At 40.4% G+C, this 24634-nt stretch overlaps 1 protein-coding gene across 1 annotated transcript; it reads left to right on the top strand.

The window, feature by feature from the left end:
- The first annotated feature begins 1351 nt into the window (after nt 1–1351).
- On the top strand, nt 1352–21653 carry HADH (hydroxyacyl-CoA dehydrogenase). The gene is made up of 8 exons (XM_075032635.1): nt 1352–1541; nt 5089–5217; nt 6707–6864; nt 11658–11784; nt 15184–15273; nt 16814–16886; nt 20016–20132; nt 21172–21653. Exons 1-8 carry the CDS (start codon nt 1413–1415, stop codon nt 21288–21290), a joined length of 942 nt encoding a protein of 313 aa, XP_074888736.1. The 5' UTR covers nt 1352–1412; the 3' UTR covers nt 21291–21653.
- The last annotated feature ends 2981 nt before the right edge of the window (nt 21654–24634 follow it).

Consider the following 24634-nt stretch of genomic DNA (forward strand, 5'->3'; position numbering starts at 1 on the left):
AGGAGTGAAGGAGGTGGGGGAATAAAATGAAATTGGGAAAATACAATGCCAGGCGCGTTGTGAGCAAATGATAGGAAGAGTATGTCTGTTTATTCTCTCAATGCAGTTTTAAAAACGCTGTTACTCTGAATAGAAGGAGGAGACAGAAGAGTGGAGATGAGGAAGATAAAAGGGGGAATGAGTTGGCACCAGGAGGAGATGGACAGTCTGAGGAACGAGGTGGGAAAGAAAACCACGGGCAGAGTCGGGGTGTAGCTCTGCTGGACTCCTGCCATGGAGGGGTCAGAGAGCGGAGGGCAGAGAGGGAAGGGGGTGCCCAGGGAGAGCCTGGAGTAGGGGGGCAGGGAGCTGGAGCCTCTGGCCCGGAGGGAGCCCAGGGAGAAGCAGGAGATCCTTGCACACAGAAGGGGAGGGCCGAGCCGGAGGCAACTGAAGCGCTTGTGGGGAAGGAGTGGGTGTGAGCGCTGGTGTGCTGGGAGAGCTGGGCGCTTGGGAGTGACAGCTGTGTGTGGAAATCCTGTGCCTTACACCCTGGAGTTAGACCGTGCTATTTTTTTAGGGAATTTCATTAATTACCTGCTGAGCTGTCACTTGTATACACAAGGAGCAGTAACTGTGTTTGGGTAAGGCTGTTTCCAGCAGCCACTTACTGCTTCTGACTACTCTGCCGTCAGGTGAGGCTGAGTGAGGAAAGGGGGAATTTTTTGCATTGCGCTTTTGGTACAAAGTGCAGAGATACGAGAATACTCCGCTGCTTGTGTTTGAAGAAAACAAGTTGCTTAATGTTTACCCCGATGCTGACTCAAGTAGAATATGCTGTAATTTCTGTGTTGTCAGCTGTTGCTGACTTGAAGTGCCGGTTGTTCTGGCAATGAAGGAATTAGATTGAAGATTTTAGTGGTCTGCATCTGGCGTGATTCAGCCATTAGTATTTATAAAGGAAGGATTTGATGTTTTGGGTTTGGGGTTTTTTTTTTTTTTGGTTTAGTGTATAGTTTGTGCTAGCCTGCAGATGAACTCCCCTTCTAGTTTGGAAACACTCTTAACGACGGAGTGCTTCTAACGTTGAGCAGATGAGCTGCTACAACGCAAAGCGTGAATCTTTGGAAGGAAACGCGGTGACCTCCGCTGCAAAGGGCAGGCAACGAGAGCAGCCTCTGCACCGCGCCAGCCGGGGGCGAGCAGGGAGCGCTAACCCCGTGCGGCAGGATTTCTGCGCCGCTGACCTTGCTCTTCCTACCCGACTCCCCTTAAGGAATCAAACGTGGCGAAGGTGAAGGAAGGAGTCAAAGCGCTTCTGCCCGGGCCCGGGGGGGGGGGGGCGGCCGCCACCGCCCTCCCGCACCTCCCCGGGGCGGAGCGCGGCGCTCGCCTCGCCTCGCCTCGCCTCCGCTGGCTCCGCTCTCCCCGCCATGGCCTTCGCCACCCGCCACTTCGTGCGCGCCGCCTCCTCCGCCGCCGCCACGGCGGCCGCCAAGAAGCTGATCGTCAAGCATGTGACGGTCATCGGCGGCGGCCTCATGGGCGCCGGCATCGCCCAGGTGAGCGCCGCCCGGCGCGGCAGCGGGGCGGGGGTGAGGGGAGGCGGCGGCGGCGGCGCCATGGCGGCCGTTGGGCGGCCGTTACTCGGCGCGTGCAGCGGGAGGGCCCCGGGCCCTTTCGGGGCTGGGTCTCGCCCGGCGGCGGGCTGGTCGGATGAGGCGGGGGTCTGCTCCCTCAAAGGCTGCGCTGGCCGGGGCGGCGGTTCGCGCTCCGCCGCCGGCTGGGCCCCCCCCCCCCCCTTCCCGGGCTGAGGCGGCAGGGGGAACCCCGGCTCCAGCCGCCCCGCGCTGCTGCTGCTCCTCGCTCCCCCTTCGACTTGAGGGAGTCGAGCCGCCGCTGAAGGCGGGAGCGGCGTTCAAAACACAGAACTCGTCTGGAGATACTGCAGTTCGCGTTCAGGCTCCCTCGCGCCGCGCCTCTTTTCAGCCCTGCGGCTGGGTGAGAAGCAGCGGAGCGGCGGCTCTCGCCGCGGAGGGCCGTACCCCCCGGCGGTGCCCGCCGGCCCCGGTCCGCAGGCCGGCCGGGCAGGCGTTCCTGCTGGAGCGTGGCCTGCCTCTGGCCGCCGTGGAGGCAGGCCGGGGAGCTCGCCCGCGCCGCGCCGCGGGTGTTCGTCGCACCCCGAGGAGGAGGGACGCACCCGTTCTGCCGAGCTGGCAGGCTTCTGCGAATTTTGGTTTTATTGCTGCGGAGGAGCGGAAAGTACTGCTGCGCCGCCGCTGGCCGGCTGCTCAACTTTAAAACTTTCTGTTCTCTCGCTGATCCGCGCATCTTCGGGTCAGGCGGGCAGGCGAGAAGAACCAAGGTCAATGTTTTAAATGGTTTAACGTGGTCCTTGAGACAACAGCGTGGACTGTTTATAAACCAGACAACGTGTCACAACATTTGGAAAATGTTGGTCCGAGAAAGAAGCTGCTACTAACTTGCCAAGGGAGCAGATCAAGCAACGTTTTACAAGTTGTTAAAGTAGAATACGGCAGCTAAAATGACCATTTAGCTGTTGGTCACCTGCAGAATTATGAAGTGGTTAATCTTTAAATAGGACTTATTTTCCCACTGTTTAATCTCAGGCCTGTGGCTTTCAAGTTCATCTTTAGCTTGATAGATTTGGGACAGAAGACTAAACCGTCCTGTCAGTGATTTAAGATTCAAGTATTTACTTAATTCACAAAAAGAGCCTGTTGCCCAAGATACCAGGGTAGTTCACAGACTTCACAAAGAATAACTGGAGTACGCAGGTGTACCCAAGTGGAAACTGACAGTGAGGTTGGAATTCATAAATAGCAATTCTCCACTTTAATTAATTAATGGGTTTCCTTCTCAGAACTGAAGATTTCTCACACTCCTGGCAAATCTCTGGCAGGAGGAATACAGGGGCTGTTTTTTTTGCTAAGGAATTACCTAGTTGTTTATTAACTTGTCTGGTAAAACCACTCCTTTCTACCTTGATACTAAAGCTTGAGGTTTCCACTGAAGGAGCCATCAAAGAACAACTCTGAAGAAAGTTGTTCTCATGTTTGAAGAAGATGCACACTATGCAAAGGTTGTAATTCTGCAGGGAAAGTGAACTGATCTGCATATTCTGTTAGACTGCATGTTTTCAGTGAGCAGCTTGTCAAGAGGAACATATCTGGTATTTGGCAGTAACAGGGGTTGCGGTCTTCTACCACCGTTAAGGACCAAGGATTGTTCTGTTGACAATCTGCCTCCAATTTCTCAATCCGAAATTATCTCAAAGCGGAGATGATTATAACACTGAGTGGGGTCTTCTCTGTACCCTATTGATAAAGCTTTTCCTCCCTTTTAGAATTCTCAAGAAATTGTCTCTCTGCTTTCCTTGGTTTCTCACACTGTCAGGATAACCTAACCTCTGCTAAAACGTGTGGCTGAAAGCCAGGAGTTTGTAATTTCTGATTCTGCCACGTGAAAAGCACTTCTGTATGAGAAAAGCATTAACTGACTCCTTGGCACTTTTGTGTTCTCATTGAGTATTCTTAAGATCATTGGATAGTAGAGGCTGTGCGAGCATGTGTTTGAATTGCAAGGAGACAGTATGGCCTTTTGTCTTTTTTCTTCTTTCCTGTCCATGTAAATATGATAAGAATGAGGTGGGAAAAGGGAGACCTTAATTTTCTAGGAGTTTTTTGCCAACTGGTCTGTGATGGTGTAATTGTAAATGGATAATCAGTGAAGCATCTCTTACAAATGTGCTTGGTATTGATTTTTCTTCTGAAGGCTGGAGGGTCTTGCTTCACCATTGCTTTACCATCCCAAGTGATCAGCAACAGATGAAGTGTTAGGAGTGCAAGTCCAAGCTTGGTTTCAATATTTTTTTATGATTCAGTTGTTTTTATGAAACGGCCATAGTGAAAATTTTAAAAAAATAGAAAAAAAAAAAAAGATGGATAAAGAAATGTCCAGCTGCAGACTGACACTTGGTTAAAGCTATACTGCTGCTGTCCAGGGGCAGTCTGGCATTTCTTTATTTTCTGGATTAGTGAGGCAACTTGGATGAGAATAGCACCATGCTTTTCTTCAGGAGATATCTCTCTCTATTTTTCATTTCAGCTAGCTTTATAGGAGTAGGTGGTGTGAGCACAGGAGAATCTTAAGTCTCCAGGTGCAAGGTTAGACGTAAAAGTTTGCTGAAGGAAAGCTCCTAAGTTGTGTGACTTTAAAACAGTCAGTGGAACCATGTTTTAACATCTGTTTTTCACAGTTATTATACTAAAACTCTGTTAGTTCAAGAATTTTGAAAATGAAGATAGGCTGTTGCTAACTAACAAGAGCAACATAAATTAATGAATAGTGAAGTAACAGATAATGAACAGCTGATTTTTAATAGGCTGTTGCAGTGTGAGAAAGTGACATACGTTTGAAATTAATTGAATACCAACCAAAAAGACAACCCAGTAGTGCTGTCTGTAGCTGAGCCAGTGTTTGTACCAAGTACGTAGTAAGGAGAGTCTGCAGGCCGTTCAGGTCTGTGCAGAGTCCTGTAGTGGCAAACATTTCACTGCTGCATTATCGCCTTCCTATTGTTGCAGGGACATGCTCATGGCCTAACAGCAGAGTTGTGTTACACTCTGTCCTGGGAACACAAGGTTAGCCATCCCTTATGCTACCTACTCACCCTGCCAGCGTTCCAGTTTTGGTCTCCACGGCCCTTTTTCCTTACAAGATCCAAGGATCACAGCTAAGCCACTTGCTCTTTTCAAGATAGCTGTTTGTTCTCTAGCCATAGCTGCAGAATTCAGCTGCCTCCAGGCGCAGGTAGCGTTCTGCAGACAGCTCAGGGGAGAAAATGGGTTTCTTTTTGCTTTTCTTTCAAGTTGTTTGAGACCTTTATCCCTTCTCCTTTGCCCCAACTGTGTGCAGGTTTTTATGATTTTTCTAGTAAAGTGCGTAAGTCTTGATTCAATGTGCTTTAGCTCTCTTTTGCCTAATTCATTTCTTAGTGTATTGTCTGCCCCAACACAAATCTATATACTTGGCTGTTTTATGATACTGCTGTTGAATCTTTTTTTTTTTTTTTTTTTTAACTTTCAGGTTGCAGCAGCCAGTGGTCACACTGTGGTGTTAGTAGACCAGTCAGATGAAATCCTTAAAAAATCTACAAAAGGAATTGAAGAGAGTTTGAAGAGAGTGACAAAGAAGAAGTTTGCAGATAAGCCTGAGGTTGACATCTTCTTTATTCCTCTAGGAGAACTTAGGAGAATAAAAACTGCCATACTGAAGTTCTGATATTGTTTACAGTTATACATTATAGAGCATGTTAATATACTGGCTTAAAACTTTCTCCGGTGTGCTGAAGAACTTGGATTTTCTTTTTTTGATTCAGGGAGGTTGAAAGATATCTTACCTTATTTTCTTTCCTTTGTAGACTTCAGCCTTGAGATAAAGATTTAAAACAACTTGGTGACCTTTTAAAACAGGTGCTAAATGTGAAATGATGCCAAGTTATTCATCCTAACTTAATAGCAAGCTATCTTTGAGTGCTTACCTGGGAATGCACCGATTTTGTCCAAAAGCAAATAGTAACGTAATTGTCTGAATACCTCTGTAAGGAGTCTCTCTGCCTGCCTCCCCCCCCCGCCCCCAGCCTTGGGCATAGGATTACTGCAAGGGAAAAGTTTAACTACCCTGGAGTAACATGAATTAGATGCATAAGTTATTTTGCATTTACATTACTGAGTAAGGCTTACATACAGCAAGTCACTCTGGAGCAGTTGATGCATCTAAATTTATATCCTAAGGATTATTTGTTGCTATGCTTGTTTCTCTAAATTCCACAGCAGATTCAATTCTTCTTTTGATACATATTAACTTATATAATATATACTGGTATTGATTACCAGCATGAATGATGCAGCAGACAAAGGAAATAAAAAAGGGCTTGTTTGCATGAGGGAGTACAGAAGGAAAAATATAGTAATACCAGGATAACCAGAGCATACATACATAATTATGGGGGGTCTTTTAATCCAAAAGAAAGTTGTCCATATGATGCTTGTACTTTACATATGACATTATATTCTAGCATGTAGGTGTTTTTACTTGTACTGTGTCTCCATTTACCCTTGGTTCAGAGTCTTGCAGTTCTGTTTGATTTCTGTCCTCACAAACTATGTCAGAGATTGGCAGGTTTACTAGTCAGAAAACGGAATATTTTTTCCCCACGTATGCATTGAAACTATAGTGAGTGTAGGCCATTTCATTTCCTGAAGTATTCGTGAACTAGCACATACCTGTTCATATGAGTGAGACCAGATAATCACTGGATGAAAACAATGCAATGGTTTGAAACCGGAAAAGTTCCTCTTTATGGAGGGCAAGTCCAGGTTGTCTCAGAAACTACTGATTGATCAACCAGTTGTTCACTTAGACTCTTATGCTGAAGGTTGGACTGCAGCAAATAGTTTTCCTAAAAGAATGAATTGAAAGGTTTCCTATTTGCTTCAAAGCAGATTTGATTGGCTGGGAAAATTTTGTCAGTGAAAGCATCATATCTGTACATAGTTAGAACTTTCTCACTGATTTGAAAATGTGGCAGACTGCCTGAATTTTTGAGGGCTCAGGAACACTTCAGAGCACGTAAGAGGATTTTCATGTGAAAATAAATTAAATCATTGTAAATAGACATTGCATCTTCTTGGAAATGTTTCAGGCTGGTGTTGAGTTCATTGAGAAGACCTTAAAGAACCTCACAACAAGCACAGATGCAGTAGCAGTGGTCCACAGCACGGATCTGGTGATAGAAGCCATTGTGGAGAACCAGGAAATTAAAAATGAACTCTTCAAGAGGCTGGATAAGTTTGCTCCAGAGTATGTGTATTTTTCCTGTTACATTTTGAAACTTAGACCTTTGTATCTTCTGTTTTTATTCTTACACCGTTAGCTCTGCATTTTCTTAGCTGCTTTTCTTAGAAACAGGAGTTTTTCTCCCTTAGGCTAACTCCAGACTGTCATGTGGTATGGAATAGTTGTTATGCCAGGTGCGTATGTTACAAACACTTTCAGGTGTATTCAGCAGGCTTATTTACTTGTTGCATTGCTTTGTTTGATGTGCTTCTGGGTATGTTTAGTCATAAAGTTTGTCCATCTACTCGGCAAGTTCAAAACTAAATGCAAATGCACAACAGTAGAATAAGCTTGTCCTGGTACATGTGGGGTATGGTTAACATACATGTTCCCATATTTAAATAGGGAATTGGGATGATAAAATATTTGTTGTCCGCATGCCTGGCATGAACAAGTTTTAAGAAGTCTCAGCCTCTTAGCCGTAAGTCACAGTCAGCTCAACAATGACTTAAGTGAGCTAAGTTTACTTTGTATTACAAGAGTTTGGAAATAGCTCATTGCTGGTTATTGTGTGTGAGGTAAAAGTGTAAATAATTTCTTAACATGCACTCACTTAGTTACTTACAGTCCCTGGAACTTTCTTTGAACTGTATTTGATAACTGTTGGAAGTTACTGTTGAATTGTATCTAAAACAAAAAATGCTGTTAAGCTGAGCATGCAGTCTCAGAAGCTTGATCTTTGTAATGGATGACTCGCGATCACAAGACCTTGACTGCATGCAGGTTGAGGTTTTAACTAGTACAGCTAATTCCAGGGGTATTGGCTAAGAGGTATTCTAGACTGTCTAACCAAAGAACTAGGCAAGCTGTCTCTTAAATGTAATGTCAAGGGAGAAAAGATGTTACCATTAGGTGACTTCAGCCTGGGGAGATTTTCAGGCTGTCTCATATGGTCGGTAATCAAAATTAACTGGTACTTCCAAAAACAATAACTTGCTGTTACCTTTAGTCTGACAGACAAAAGTAAGTAGCTGCCTTCGGCAATTACCAGGTACCTTGTCATGATTAGATTGTGCTTATTTTGTGAAAACGGACCATTGGTTGCTTGCGTCTTTGTCCATATTCAGCAGAGAAAGCTAATGAGCAAATTAGAGTCTACTAAATGGCAAACTGTCGAGAACCAGTCATCAAGGAAAGCTGGGCACAGAGACTTGGAACCTCATTTAATTATATGTATATTTGGAACAGCTGCGGCTATTTTTGTAAGAGTGAGCTCTTTATAAGCATAGCTGCCTTGAAACATAAAATTTTACATTACAGAGTGTTAAAAAATACTGGGAGGTGTTCAGATACGCTCCTTCCTGTGGCAAAAGGCATGGTTTTGCAGGGTTGGGAAAAATGACCTTAGACAAGAAGCCTTCCTTTTTAAAAGGAGAATTGGAAATGATGATAAACATACAGATATCTTACCTGTAGGATAAAGAAAGGGAAGTAAGAATATGGCTTGCAGTGTAGAAAGTCTAGATGAGAAGAAAGAAAAGCTAGTAAAATTGTGAAACTTGTAGCCAAGGGTTTAAAATATTAGCTATTAGATACAAAGGGTAATTTGTAATTATGTGAGGAGTATAGAGTTGCAGATCATGTGAGTAGCATGGGAAAAGGCAGAAATGTCTCATGAGTGTTTTTCTGTGCATTAGAAGGAAGCAGTAGGCTTTATTCATCCTGCATAGCACTGCGGAGGAATGGAAAGCTCTCCCTGTCAGCGCAGGCGTCCTACAGCCTTTGCTAAGATTGAACATTTCAAAATCTCTAAAACCATTATATGGACTAACTGTTGCATCAGCTTAATGGGGGTGGTGGACTTGTGAGTGATTGGTAACAAAGACAAGCTTTGTTTAAAGATAGCTTTGAGTCTCGGGAGAAGCTTTGCTTCTGTGGGGCCCCGGGCGTCCATGGCACTGTGAAGTGTATGTTACAGGCAGAGAGCATGAAAGACCAGCCTTCTGAGGAGGGGGAACTTGTCTTAATTCAAATTTCAGGACTTAGCGCAGGAGTAGCTGATTGAAACGTAAGTGGCTGTATATTACAGTTGCTCAAACAAGATGATGAACTATGCCTTTGGAACATGAGCTGTGTGAAACCATGTGTTTTTCTTTTGTACTGTATCCCATGTCTCGCATTTCCTCAGCTGCAACAGCTACATGTTTGTCTCCCATATTTGCACTATGATGACTTCTCCAGTGAAGATAAGTCTGGGGACAGCACAAAACCAAAGCATTGCATTAAAAAAACAAAATGTGATTAACTTACTTCCTCTTCCTTTTTCTCTATAAAAGAACTATAATTCCTCTGAAAGTGGATCTATAAGTGGAGGGGGGTGGGCAAGCTATTCTTTATTGAGAGAAGTTTTATTCGGAGGTAGAGAGTGAATTTCCTTTAAGTTTTCAGAGAAAATGTAATGAGCTGGGAGAGTTTGGCAACCCTAGAGAGCATTGGGAACTTGGGGTATTCCTCATCTGGGTAACTGTCCAGGCGAAATGGTCAGTGCTGTTTCTTGGATGCCATCAGTCTGAGAGCGTAGTGGTTTATGTTCTTAGAGCTTTGCAAAATTGCTTGTGTATGTTACATTCCTCTCTGTTTTATATTCATCCTCCTAATACGGTAATTGTTTTACTGTGTTACATGGTCACAATCTTTAGAGCAGGCGATAAAAGTATTGCTACCCACTCTTCAGTTCTGTTTTCCTTTTCTTGAATTGAATCAGTCTCACATTTCCATTTTGAAAAGGTCAGACTAGGGTTTTTGTAGAATATCCCCACATTCCTTCTGGGTTCTAGGCCTTTAAACACTGCAGTGCTTTTCCAAACAGCATCATAATGAACATGACAGAAGAATTTCTGGATATCCTCTTTAAGAGCTCTTGCCTGCTTGCTTTCTGTTTATTTCTGGGTGGTGGGAATGCCTGTCAACATCTCTTGGTCTAGGATTTATCCTCAGATGTGGAAACTCAGCTAGGAGCTGGCCAGTGGTTAGGAACTGTTCACTGTGTTAGAATCGGTGTGTTACAAAACTGTTACAAAAGAAGTGTTGTTCAGTGTTCACTGTGTAAGGGAGCTGGACTGTAAGAGTCATTGTTATTGAAATGGTATGATTCCCTTGTGTTGGACTCTGTATTTAATGTCTTCCCATGACCCACTAGATGGCACCAAGAGAAAGCACACTGGTGCCTGGAAAAGCATCACTAGGGCTTCACTAGTACTGTTGCTTTCAAAAGCCTTCCAACTCTGCTGTCATGTGAAGCATGCATTATGTAATTCTAAGTCACAGAGGCATGAAAATTCTGTTTTAAACCCAATTTAAATCCATTGGTTGGTCAGAGCAGAAAGTGTAAATAAAATAGCCTTGTACAAAATACAAATTTAATGCTTTTTTTCTCAAGGCTCTATGTTGTGTGAGGCTACAGTATTCACCCGCAGAAGTGATGCTGAGGTACAATCTCATACTTTTAAGTGAACCCAGATACAAACCTCGCAATGATTACATCTCACAAATCAATGTGCTTAATTTTCATATGAATATTTGAATTCTTTGTATACAGTGGCAGATTTTAAGTGGTGATAAGTATCTTTTTGGATGCATTGACCTTGCAAGGTCAAAACTATGAAATGTAGAATACTCTTTTTAGTACCCCACCTCAGAACAATATAAGGCCCACTTTATGGTGGGGAAATAGCAAAAGAATATTTGTAAGATGTGTAAACAGGAATTTTCAGAATTTTTTATTTCCTTCTCCATAACAAATTCTCAAAAACTGAGAAAACATAATAAAAAATGAAAATCAGTGTGGGTCTTTTTTACCCCCAAATGTTTTCTTTTAATGCCACTATCAGATCTCCCCACAACTTGGACATAACTCTTCTGAAAGCTCTGTTGTGAAGCTCAATTACATCTTAGTGAAATGTAAGCAAAATACCAATATAGATTAACATCTGATGAGTCTGGTAGGATGACTTTTTGAAAGGTCAGTAGGATACAGCCCAGAATGGAAGGTAGGGCTTCATCTCTAATTTAGTTTCAGACTTTTGTGGTTTGAGAAAAAGCCATTTCTGTAAGTTTTTGGTGCGATGTCAGTATAGCAGTGGTGTTGAGGTTCTGAGGTATTTCTGGGGAAAAAAATAACGAAAAACATTACAAATTACAATTTATAAATCTGGTTTATGTCTGGAAAAGGACTTCATCTTTGTCTTAAAATTCTTGTAGTTTTGTGTATCCTTTGCAGTGTCCTGTGCATGGCAGTTTTTATCTTTTCTCAGTTTTTTTCCATCAGCTCTTTGCTTTGGTGGTAGGTTTGCTCATCACATCTACCATTGATCACTATAAAAAAATTTTTAAAATTCCAAATTTTTCTTAAGGCTCCAAAGTGCATTTTTGACATGGCAAACAATTGGATTTCCATAGATGTGTAAATGTTAACAATAAAAAAACACCATTAGGTTTGCAGGATTGCTGAAGGAATTACCTGGAATAGATGTGGGGAGTTAACAAAATTTTTCTACTTAGAGTCTTTTTTTCTGTCACCTAATATAAGTATTCAACATACTTACTCGCGAGTCAGAAACTCACACAGCCCTTCCAGTGGTTATGTTGTCATTGCTGTACTTGTACCTCAGCAAAAAGACCATGATAATCTGCAGGGATGTTTCTGAGAATTCTGTGGATGGTTAGCCAGTGGATATCTATTTATGTTTAGTGCACCAGTCTCCTACTGTCAGAAAAATAGCTGTCCTTTATGCAATCCATATGTTTCTTTTTTCCAGGCATACGATATTTGCGAGCAACACCTCATCCTTGCAAATCACGCAGTTGGCTAACTCAACCACCAGGCAGGACCGATTTGGTGGTCTCCATTTCTTCAATCCTGTGCCAATGATGAAGCTCGTGGAGGTAAGTGTCTTATCACCATAATAACCATGGTAGCACAGCAATGCAGTTCTCATCACTGGGAATTAAGTTAGATGAAAGAGTAGATCTCAGTTTGCAGCTCTTCTGATATGGAATAAGCTACTGCTAGTGATAAGAGGGTGGTGCAGTCTCTGTTGAGGGGCAAGTTGAAGAGGCAGAGGTAACTCCTTCAGTCTCGAGGCTCCGAAGTTCTCCACTGAACTGCCAACAGAGGTGCTGTTTATAGTGATCATTTCAGGCATGCAGGCAAGCTGATTAGTAAGAACTACTGACAGCTTAAAATCATCTGATGAGACTGACAGAGGAATTTGGTTGTTACCGGTGCAGAAATTGATAGAAAATGATGAGAGATGAAATCTTACTGCCTTGTGACTTTTGAAACAAAGTCAATCGTGTTTGTTTCAATGTTCCAGATAATTTGTCTGGAAGTATTACAGTATTTCCCAGTGTTCAAGGAAGTGTAAAAACAAGTTTCTACATAACTCTTCAGACGTCTTTTCTAAACATAGTCTCTTTGGCTACATTGTGCAATTTTTAATAATACTGCAATGCAGAGCAGAATAAGAAATAATCTGATACAAGGCTTTATCTGTGCCTCCAAAGTAAAGGTCACATTGCAGAAAAAATGACAGGTCTCTTTTCTCCTTTTTCTCACATTCCCCCATTATGGCTGACCTTGATCAGCTCGAACTTATAAACTCTTGAGTAAGTGAAAATAAACTTTGCATTTTGGCCACTCTGCCCCAAAATGTTTCACGTACTTTGTGCCCTTAAATACTGTAAATCTTTTTCCTCTGTCCCATAAGGGATTAGTTCTAGTATTGCTTTGGTGACGAGCACTTCAAATATGTTGTGCCTGCCTTTTGAACTCCTGAGATTCACTTTATTATATTTTTTGCTTGTTTCTCATTAAAATACATAAGATGCAGTTACTTGCTCTATGTCTTTGAATGTATCATTCCCTTCCTCCCCCTTTTGAAATGTTTGAACCTTTTGGCTGAAATTAACAAATTTGATTCAGAGTATCGTTACTTGCAGATTCTCTCTCACTAACTTCTGTAGCCATGTGGATTTTTTGTTTTTAGTTTAATATTGCATCCTGTATATTGTGACTAAATGCTCTGGGGAATGCTGTAAGAAGGAAAGGGAGGAATTTTGTAGGTGGTGTCAGAGGTATCGGAAATCTTTAGCATAATTCCTTAGGCTCACGTTGGCTTTATTGATTTCTGTGCTAAGAACTACTTGTTGGCAGTAACTTATCTCTGTGGATGAAATGTTCTATGCCTTGTCTCAAGCCTAAAACAAATCATAGTCTAGGAACCTAAACTAAGCCTCTGTGAGATTTGAAAAATGCAGAAGATATCTGGCATTATTTGTAAAAAAAACCAAAACAGAGCCATCCCTGTCTGACTGCTGTGGTCAATCTTTATAATTTGTGGGGCTTTTTCACCTGACTTATGAATGTCCTACCCCAGAGTCACTCTAGTTGATGAGTAGTATTTGAAGAACTTCGAAACACAGAAGCTGTGCTTTCAGTGACTTGATCTTGAAAGGCGCCAATATTAGTAAATAAATACACTTTGTAAAGCCTTGCTTTTGTTTCAGAACTACTGCTGTAAATCAGGATTGGCATTGACAAACACTGTAGAACAACATTTTCTATGTAAAACAGATGTTTCAGTTTGAAATAATCTGGGGAAAATCAAGAGACTCGCCAAAACTATGAAAGATATTACTGAAATTGCCGGTCATCTGTCATGGAAGCTGTCCTTCATGGGTCACAAATCTGCAGTGCCTTTGAGTCTTATCTGCTCTTTTCATAGATTGTTGATCTCATGCTCAGAAGCACATAGCTTTGAGGGAATTTCTTTCTCTAATAATCCAAAAGGCTAGTGCTAATGTTTCAAAATTCTGAAGTGTATATTAAAAACTCATTCTTGAAACTGTTGCAGTCTTACGTAAGCATCTCAGATATTTTTATCTAATATCGAAGAACACTATTTTTTTTCTGCTGAGAAGCCTTTTGCTCAGTCCTAACTGGTTTTTTGTGTTGGCCTTATGTCAGTCATTAGGATGGGGGGAAACCTCTGTGTGACTTAATTGTATGAACAAGGTGGTCAGCCTTAACTGCTTATGTATAGCAGTTTTCAGTTACTGCACATGGAGATCAGTTTCAACACAAATATCATAACCCATTCAGCTTCTGCAAGTCTCTTTTTTTTTTCTTCTTTTTTGGCGGGGGGGGGTGGGGTGGTGTTAGGTCTGTAATAAATGTCTTAATGCATCCCAACTCCAGTGAAGTATAGAAAATACTACATGTGACAAAAGACTCAGTTGTGAAGAAAATCAACATGGAAACATACTACTCAAAAGCTAAGAGGCTGTCACAAATTTGAAAGAGATTTTAAATTTTGTTTAGAATTAAATGTCAGTTTACATTGGGCACAGGGTAGATGTTACAACCCTTTATATCAGGAAATATGTCTGTTAATATAGTTCTCTAAAGTGAAGCCATCGTGTTTCCCAAGGCGACAGAGACTATGTAGCTTTTAAAGTTGTTTTGTTATCCTGTAATCTCTAAATACGATTTCAAAGGTTGAGTGGGAAAGTGTCTTAAAGAAACACATACTTTCAAAATATGCAAAATGCTGTATCTATCTTTGTCCTGGTTTCAGCTGGGATAGAGTTAACTGTCTTCCTAGTAGCTGGTACAGTGCTATGTTTTGAGTTCAGTATGTGAAGAATGTTGATAACACTGATGTTTTCAATTGTTGCTCAGTAGTGTTTAGACTATAGTCAAGAATTTTTCAGCTTCTCATGCCCAGCCAGGGCACCTGACCCAAACTGGCCAACAGTGTATTCCATACCATGGGACGTCCCATCTAGTTTAGGAACTGGGAAGGGGGGGGGCAGGGAATCGTGGCTCGGGGACTGGCTAGGTGTCGGTCAGTGAGTGATGAGCAATTGCCCTGCGCATCATTTGTACATTCCAATCCTTTTATTACTACTGTTGTCATTTTATTAGTGTTATCATTATCATTATTAGTTTCTTCTTTTCTGTTCTATTAAACCGTTCTTATCTCAACCCAGGAGTTTTACTTCTTTTCCTGATTTTCTCCCCCATCCCACTGGATGGGGGGGAGTGAGTAAGCGGCTGCGTGGTGCTTAGTTGCTGACTGGGGTTAAACCACGACAATCTTTAAAATAGATTTTTGTGTCTGTTAACATATATATCCACCAAAATTGTTTTTTGTAAAACAAATGTTTTGTGAATTTCTGGAATAGTGTTCTGGATTACAGTTTAATCATTGCTGTACTGGTAAATGAGAGAGATTCTGCTCATAAATGTGCTTACGCTCTCCCTACCTTCACTCTGCCCAGGTCATCAAGACTCCAATGACCAGCCAAAAGACTTTTGAATCGCTTGTGGATTTCAGTAAAGCAGTAGGAAAGAGTCCTGTCAGTTGTAAGGTGAGTACATTTTGATTGATAGTGTTCAGAAGGTCTCTGCTTGAAAACTGTTAATTTTAAGGTGGTAGGTTTTAGTAGATGTAAGAGGACTTCAGGAATTTCCAGGCTGCTTTTTGTCCAGTTTCTCTTCCCTATTAAAAGCATTTTGACAAAGAAAACACCCACATTTACCACAAATTCCTCAAAGTAGAGTGACTCTAGACATCTTGTCTAGAGCAGCAAAACTCATTAAGTATCAGGGTTTACAGTTTTTGTTTTTTATTTTCCAGTCCTGGAGAAGCCTGGACTGTAGAGCTTAAGCAGGAGCTCATCTTTAGCCATGCTAGGGACAAGACTGCTACCTCTTGTATTGTGAGGCAGTTGGATGAATCCTCCATGGTGTGTGCTCATTGCAAGTTTTTCTTAAGACTGCAGTAACTAGGCCCATATTAATCTTCATTGCTTTGCAACTTTGTTTTTTTTTCTCTAGAGGAACAACCTGCTTCCTGAGCACACTTTTTCCGAATCCATTAACTTGTGGTCTGGGTAGCTTTATGCAAGCTATTGCTTTGAGTTTCAGAGCCCCCAGGAGACATTTGATCATAAAAAGAAGGGCCTGCAATCTGGTAGTCACCAGTAATTCAGCGTCTGGATGCTGGACTCTTAATTCTGGCTGTACTGCTAAATTGCTTTGTGGCCTTAGTTGACTTTTTTCCTGTTTCTGTCACGGTTTTGCAGTATGTAATGTGCAGAATATATGATGAATTGTTGTTATAAATTAGCTTGGGTAGAGGGTAATGCAGTCTCCATGTATGAACCTTCCCCCCCCCCCCCCCCCCTAAATTCCTGTTTGTAGAAGAAAAGTTGTTTGGAATTCTCTGGACTAAAATATTGCGATAAAATGGAATGAACAATAAGCATCTGAAACAGTAGTAGTATATGAAATAATACTATATTTGCAAAGCTCTTTCTCTTTGTATTTTTGATTTTGATTGAAGCTTGTGTAAAAGAAGTTCTGTATCAGTCTGTTATCTTCTTCTGACAGCACGTATCTTATCTTTTCATTGATAGCATTGGTGTTTGCTATTGAAGTGATCCTAACTTTCGAAAGCATGGTATACCAGTGTGCACTGGGGGAGAAGCAGACTGTTTAGCCAGGAGTGTTTCTAGTAGTGAACACACAAAAAACCCAAAAAAACTGTTAGAGAAGAACTGCTCTTCTCGTATCCTTCAGGAAATTATATCGGCAGAATTTTGCTAAAGAAAAGGTATTTGCTGGCTGGCCACATTAAATTGGTTTAAGATTAACTGAGCTGCACTTGTAGTAGTCTTATTGTTCTCAGTCATGATGAATGTTTATATGCCATTCCTTTTTTGTGAAATTCATCTTTTGTGTTTTAATAATGAGCAGATAAATCATATGAAAAACGCAGTTTAGAGAGTACCAGAAGTTGATGATTCAATAAGTGTCTTCATCCACTTGTTTAATTTTTCATGTAGCGTTTTGAGTGTAGTACAGGTAAAGAATGTTTATTTAGAATCCCTTTTTATCTTTTCACAGGATACTCCAGGGTTTATTGTAAACCGTCTCTTGGTGCCATATATGATGGAAGCTGTTCGACTTTTCGAGAGAGGTACTTGTTGGGATATTGACTGCAGGGAATGTTGACAAGTGACACTGCTAAATGTTATATGCCTTCAGAAGAGCCTTGGGATTTCCTCAAAACTTTCAGACCTTAAAGGCTGGAAGTGAATAGTGAACACCAAATATGAGCCAATACATATAGTTGGAAAGGCCTTGTCTTCACTTTGAAATGTCAGTGTGTGCAGAGTCAGAAGGTACTAGTTACTTGTGTGGGAAATTTCTCGTGGTGGAAAATGTTTCTGGTTTGGAGACTACAAGGTGAGTGTAGTGACATTGTAAAAATATCCTCTGCCAACTAATCAGGAACCTCTCTCTCTCCATCCCAAGAGACGTTCATTAAAGTGGTTGAAAATCCCATAATAGAACCATTAGCAAAGTTCTCCTGAGTTCACTTATATTGGACTTGTGAAATTTTCAGGTGAGGTAAGTAGTATAATACTCAGCGTCACACTATGGTACTGGCATACAAGTGATTTGGGCTCAACTATTGCCCCGTGAAACCTCTTCTTCCTCTTCTATGTCCTTTTTTAGAAATAGGTTCTTTGGGAACTCCCATCTCACTGCTGGTCTCTTTTACATTAATACTGAGGGTAAGTAGAAATAATCATGAAACCCCAAAGAACCACAAAATTTTTCAAAGCATTGATAATTGTTTTGAAAAGGAAACAAGCCAATAATGTAGTGGATAAAGAGGAAATTACGGAGTATACTTGCTTTTATTTCAAGTGCTCTGCTCATAGCTCCGTGCTACTAAGAATGTCATTTGAAACATTTTGTTCTTGAAATCACTGCTTTTCTACAGATGAAAGCACTCCATCATCTGGATTCCACCAAATATGCTTTAAATATTAAAAATCTCTTTTATAGCACATGGAGGGGATGGTTTGATCTCCAGAAAAAAAAAATATAAACCAACACTGCTTGTTTATCCATCGACAGATGTACCTAGTGACATCTCAAAGGGAGAAAAGAGCGAATTTAGTGACTTGAAAGGCAAAGGAGTGCAATGCAAAGGGGCATTATTCTCTCAGAAGAAGGCATAACTTTAAATAAAGTGTATGGGTGTTCCAGTGTGTGTAAAAAGAGTTGCTTTTGTTAAGTGACATATATCATTATACAAATTTCAGGAGACAATAGAACTTTTAATTAAATGTAGAAGAAAAGAGTCACTTAAGATTGTATGTTTAAATTGACTGTTTTCTGCCTAAGCAAAACACTATTTTGATTTAATCTTTATTCTGTTTGTATTTTGTTCAACAGTGTGATATTTCCAAACTTGTTAAAGTTAATTTATGAATTTTTAACTCTAATGAAATCTATTTTAAAAGCTGGTTAATGTTTTGAAAAGCCTGGTGGCTGTCTCCTAATTCATATTTTCCATTGAATCAGGTTAAATTTTTATCATATCCTTTGCACTAAATCTCAGAGTAGACACTTGAGCCAGATTGTCATCCACATTAATATGGAATTTGGTCGTCTTTTTCTTGGCAACTCCAAGCACTGAAATACCATTTTATTGGGTCAGTCCCTGAGTCTTTATTTATACAAAATCTCCTTGGGTTAAACGTGCGCTTTTGCATAGGCAAAATACCTTTAGTATATTAACAGTGATTTAAACAGGGGGCATATTATAAATATTAATGTATGGTGGTCTGTACTGCCCTATTCTTAGTGGAAAACCAAAAAAGCAGTCAGTCAAGTTTCTATGGGAGTCTGCTTTACACGAAGAGACTAGTATGAACTAGGGGTACAACCCTTGTTTCCCGTTTTAGTATTTTTAATTGTATTGTAACACAACTGTATACCGTCAGGTGGCCAAGTCCCAAGTTTGACAAAGTGGGACAAATCTGTTGATAAAAGAAGTATGTACATCTGCATCAACTTCAAATGAGTTGAGGATTTACACATGTTTGAATTTGGGGAACTGAACTTATGTTAGAGTTAAGTAAGGCTAGTTTTCCCAGTTTCTCAGAAGTAAAATGTGGTTTAGAAAAAAAGTTGTCAGCTTTAAAGTGTAAAAGGACATGTATAAAACTTATGACTTCATACAGAACTTTCACGAAGTTGTTGCCTTTTCAAGAGACTTTGAAAATTTATTTCTAAGATTCTCTGATCTTAGGTTTATAAATTGCATAGGCTATGTCTGACAAGCTTTTGGACACCCTGAATGCTTGTACACATTGAGCATGGAGGTTACTTAACAAGTACCTCTGGGGTTTGTTTAACTTCATCCTTTTTATAGGATCTGCAAAGAAGTGCACTGCCTTTATCAAAATATGTATTAGAAATAAGCAGTAAAGGTGCATCTGCTCTCATGACAGTATAAAATATGAATTCCTAGCAAAAGAATGAAGTGAACATTAACTGTGACAATGGGGCAATGCAGGACTTGTATTTTTAAAGGCACAGACTGAAGTAGAAGTAACAAATTTCTGATAATTTTGATTTTTTTTTTTTTTTTAAATAATTTTGGAATTCACAAATTTGACTGCACCTGCACAGGCTCTTCAGGTCACTCTGATCTGCCATCCCTGATGCTGATGGATATCCTTCAGTGAAAGTTGCTGTAAATAAGCAAGTTACTCAACTGCTACTGCTTTCTCCCCATGCCTGCATTGGCCATCATCTGGGTATCACTTGTTTTCTGGCTGTTGTAGAGTAAGGGTAGCTCTGTCCCGTGCATCGTTCAAAAGCTGCTGATGATCTCATGAAGCTGAAATTGAGATCTTTTCTTACTTAAACTATTCAGCTGCCTTTAAAAGAAGCTGTTGATTCTTCATAGTGACCAATTCTTCCTCTAGTCTTTATGACAGTTTGAGCACACAGTAGCTGTGGCTCCATCAATAGCATAGTGATCTATATTGAAATGCAAGAGGAAGCTAGAAAAATGGAAAGCAGGCCTGCAGGGCTTTTTTTTTTTTTTTTTTTTTTTTTGTGAGCGATTCAGCTTTATACTCCAGCTGAGTATGCTGACTCCAGTTTTTGCGGTTCTGAAACGTGCAGAGATTTCTGTGAAGAGCTTCACCCGGGTGAAATAACACCCTGTTAATTATTTATAAGTGGTGCCAAGTAGATGCGGAATCTTCTCTGTTCATCAAACTGTCAATCTTTTCTCTAGGAGATGCATCAAAGGAAGATATTGATGTTGCTATGAAGCTTGGGGCTGGCTATCCCATGGGTCCATTTGAACTGCTGGACTATGTGGGGTTGGATACCAGTAAATACATTATAGATGGTACTGCATACTTATTTTCTTCTATTTTTCCCCTTTTTAGCTAAATTGTAGGTGAATGTTCTAATGAAAATCTGACTCTTAAATTAGTTTGAACTAAATGTTTATGGCATAGCCTTTTAACTGCTGAGGAGAAAGGAATGAGAATTCAGCTCAGAATGCTGTATGAGTACCGTGTTTGTATTGTATGCCTGTGGCCTATGTACATGGGGACAGAACAGCAGTGGTTTTGCTGACTTCATCAAGTTCCAGTGGAAAATAACAATAATATTAGTGGAACTTTATAAAGAATCAGTGGCAGGAGAGACATGTACTGGAGGTAAGAAATTCTGATGAAAAGCAACAAATATTGAGACTCCCTATCCTTTTTCTGCCAGCCATGTTTTCATTCTCAGTTAATAGAAAACCCAGCAAATACCCTAAAAGGTGCAAGTATACCATGCCCCTTTCACTTCAGTTGATAAGTGGATGAATGTCAGTACAATAACAAAAAAAGATAATTGGAGATGGCTTGTTGATGGTTGTTGTATTATTTTGAATGAGCAGCTTAAATATTCTCCAAGGCTGAATGTCACTTTCAGAATGGCATCTTCGATGAAACCTCTTCTGCTTTTAGCTGGTACTGTGGAGTAATGTTGTATTGTTCTAACTGACTATGTCTTTTGCAGGTAGAAATTCAACTTGGAATTTCTTTCTATTTGAATTTCTTTTCAGCACAGCCTCTGTTTTATTTCCTTGTACTTAACTATATTCTAAAAGTTCTTAATTTTTTTTAAAGTATTAAAAATCATCAGTCGTGGACATTATAAGGTGTTCAGAGTAGACTACACGTAAAGACTAATTGCTAGATTTGCTCATAATCATCAATACTGGTCAGTGCTTTATGAAGCTGTATTGAAGGGTCTTAGAGAGTCTAGAATAAGTTCCAAATCTCCTTCAGTTTTCTGACCTCTTAACATTTTTCTGAGGAGATGCAGATGTCTGTTATCTTTGCATATAAAGAAAACTGTTACTAATTCATCCACTTCATTTCTTCCACCAGGATGGCATTCATTAGAGCCCAACAATCCTCTTTTTGCACCCAGCCCACTTCTGAATAAACTGGTAGAAGAAAAGAAGCTGGGTAAGAAGACTGGAGAAGGATTTTACAAATACAAATGAACTCCAAAGCTCGAGAGGTGTTAAACGATCTGTGTATGCTATTCAGCATTGCCATGTAACAGGTGAATTCTGTTTAAACCTTCCCAAGGATGGCACAAGCTGCATTTAGAACATAACCCACCTCTGAACGGAGTGATTGCACTAGTTAACTATTTCTCTGGTGGAAGCTTGATTTAGTAGATTATTTTTTTCTTATAATTCTGAAAAGCTTTATATGTACAGTGCCTTCATGCAAATGTTGATTTTTCAGGTGCAGGACAGAATGATGAGTGAATTTATGTATTTGAAACATTATTATATTAATGGGAAAAATCCTAAAAATAACCGCACTTTCTTAAAAATAAAATTTTCAACAGTTCTGTATTGAATGTCATGGCTTGCAGTTGATGTACTTGGTTGTAGTCCACTGGGTGGCAGTCTCTTTTCACTGTGGCAAGTGTAGGGACTGAAAGGCAGTAAGTTGTTTTGTTAGGATTTTTCTTAAGTGCAGTGCTAATCTGTAGGTGGAAATTACAGTGCCCTGAACAATAATTTTTTGGATGTCATATTGTTTAGAAAAAAAAATAATCCTGCAATGGCAGGCTGTCACCTGGACAGAAGGTTCCCGATACAGCATCTAAAAGCAGAACTTATGATTTGTATTGGGGTTTTCTGGTATTTTCAATTACCAGTTGAGGGCCTCCTTTTGCTAGGTGCTGTAGAAACATAATGAAGAGGTAGTTTCTATTCTGAAGGGCCTAATATATAGATTTGATTTTTATTAACTAAGCTAGGAAGCCGGTGACAGCTAGAATCCTGTAAATTGGCTTTTTTTACTGGCTATTCATTTTAAGTGTCATTTTTACACGCTACACTACTACTGTAGTTGAGTACTTCAGAGGATTGAAATTGGAGTCTGTGCTGTGTAAACAAATAGGTGTGTCTGGCTGTGTGCGGTACCTTCTGTTTTGCAACTTTATTTCCTGGGGCTTAGCAGAGCCTGGATTTGTTCATGGCGGGAGTGCTGCAAATCCTGTCTTTTCTCCAAATACTGTAGAGCAAGTGGGCATGAGGGTTGGAGTTCCAGTTCAGCTGAGCAGTAGCCTTCTTTTACTTTGTGTATTTTGGGTCTGCAAACTGAGTGCTTAAATATTTTTTTTTAATTAAAGAAATTATTCATAGTTACTTAACTCTAAGTTGCCTCTTTTTCCCTCCCCCAACATCTAATTCAGATTGCATATAAAGAAACTGAGGCTGACATATGTTAATTTCCTTGCATGCAATCACACAGGAAATCTCTGAGTAGAGAATAAAAATTGTTGGTTTATTGGATCCTGGTTCCTAATTACAGGACTTCTGATTTTGAGTCACTTGTCTTGAAAAAAGAGGGTTAAAGGAAAGAAATGGTACTGTAGACAGCCTCTTTCCTTTACTGATATATTGTTAAATTGAATTGGTTTTCCTAAAATGCAGTCCACTTCTTGCATCTGAAGTCTGTTTCACTTGAAGGTTCTTAGTGCCTGTAATTCAGTTTAGTGACTTAAGTGCTGCAGGGTGAAGTTAACTTCAGAACTAGTTTTCAGTAGTAATTAAAAATGGGAATGTGTATTACTCTTGTGTCTTAAAAATGCCATGGTTTTTTTTTTTTACAAAAACATTTAGGCACAATTAACTTCATGCTGCTCCCTTTGCTCGGAAGATCATCTTTATTTTTAATTTGGAAATGCTTAGCTTTATAGCAAAGCATAGGCTATTTAATAGTAAATGTGCAAAATGTTTTTCGCTATTAAATGTGATATTTTAGAAAAACAAACTTTCTCTAAAACAGTGTTTTCGTTTCAGGAGCTCTAACAGGTACAGTATGTATATATGTAATACATACAAGAAACCTGAAAGAGGCATTTGTAAGTTTGGCTTGCTATTTCAGAAGAAACTTCTTTTTCTTAGTAGTAAATAGGCCATGTGGAGGTACTTTACTGGTGGGTGGGGATGGTTTATTTTATCAGCATGTGGATTGCTGTGCCAGGTTGAGCAGAGATGAGGTAAAGGGCCAAAACTTCAAATACTCTCCTTTAAATCTAGATCAGAATGGATAGTGGTAATTGAATGACTGAGACCATTGAATCAAGATAAGCCTTTTCTTTTGCTCCTCAGTGAGGAGGCATGGAGGATGTAGGAGTCCCTTCCTGGATTCAAGATCATGATGAAATTGTCAGAAATAGGATATTAAATAGTGGCTCCTGATTTGTGCAAGAATTTCTGCAGCTTTGACAGTTTAAAGATGTCTAGGACACTTAAAAGAATGAATAATGAAATAAAGGAATTGTCTGTCTCTACCTTTCCCTCAATAAAGATTATTTCCCAGCCCTTGCTATGCCTGTGACTTGATGTGGAGGTCCATGAGCCACCTTCCACTGCATGTAATGTTGACAAGTGAAGGGGAATCTCCTGCTGATCAGTACCTCAGACTAGGACGTAGTACATTAGACCTGCTCTCACCAGTCAGCTCTTCCTGAATTTTTATTAATAGGGAAAAAGAGATTGTGGAAAAAAATGAGGAATAGAAGAGAAAGGAGAAGGGTACTTGGTTTCCCTCACTGCCCACTTTTAAAACATTTAGTCTTTGTTATCCTTTTTGTCAGCAGGCCTCGCAGATTTAGAGCATTTGCCCTGCTTTGGTCAAAGCTTTGAGATGTACTCTTGGCACAGCTTGAGGGCAGCTTGACAGCCAACAGCTGAGGTGTCGGATGTGAGCCCAGCTACTGCAGCTGGGAAGATGGCTCCAGATTCAGCATCTGGGTCATTTCAGCTGCCAAATGTGCTCTATCTATGGTCATCCTAGTTGCTGACACGGCTGGGGAGAAGACGAGAGCACAGCAGACTTTACAGAGGGAGTTGAAAGCAGAATCTTAATTTGACTGGAGGAGGATGCTCTGCATGAGTGGCTTATGGAGTATAAAGTGCAAGAGGTGGCAATGAAGTTTGATCCAAAGAGGAATTAAGCATGTAGAAGCTAAAATTTAGCTTTGCTCTAATAAATGAAATATTCTTCATTAATGGCACTGAGCACAGTAATACTTGTATGTGGGTCAATAGTAACAGCTGCCTGTTTGTTGGGTGCAGATGTCCTGAAGTTCTAAATCTGCATCTGTGTTTGCAAAAGTCATTGAGATTTTCCAGTATATTACTGCAGGAGATTAATTTTCTTAGAAGACACGGATATCAACTTGCAGTATGGATTTGAATCTGGAATGGAAAATGGAGTTTGTTGCTTCATCCTTCCTTCATTGTGAGGACTTGCAGAACATCACCTTGGTAGGAATTTAGTTGGGAAAAGAGCGTTGCCAAAGAACTTAATGTATGTT

Source organism: Buteo buteo, chromosome 1, assembly GCF_964188355.1.
Source record: "Buteo buteo chromosome 1, bButBut1.hap1.1, whole genome shotgun sequence".
NCBI lineage: Eukaryota > Metazoa > Chordata > Aves > Accipitriformes > Accipitridae > Buteo > Buteo buteo.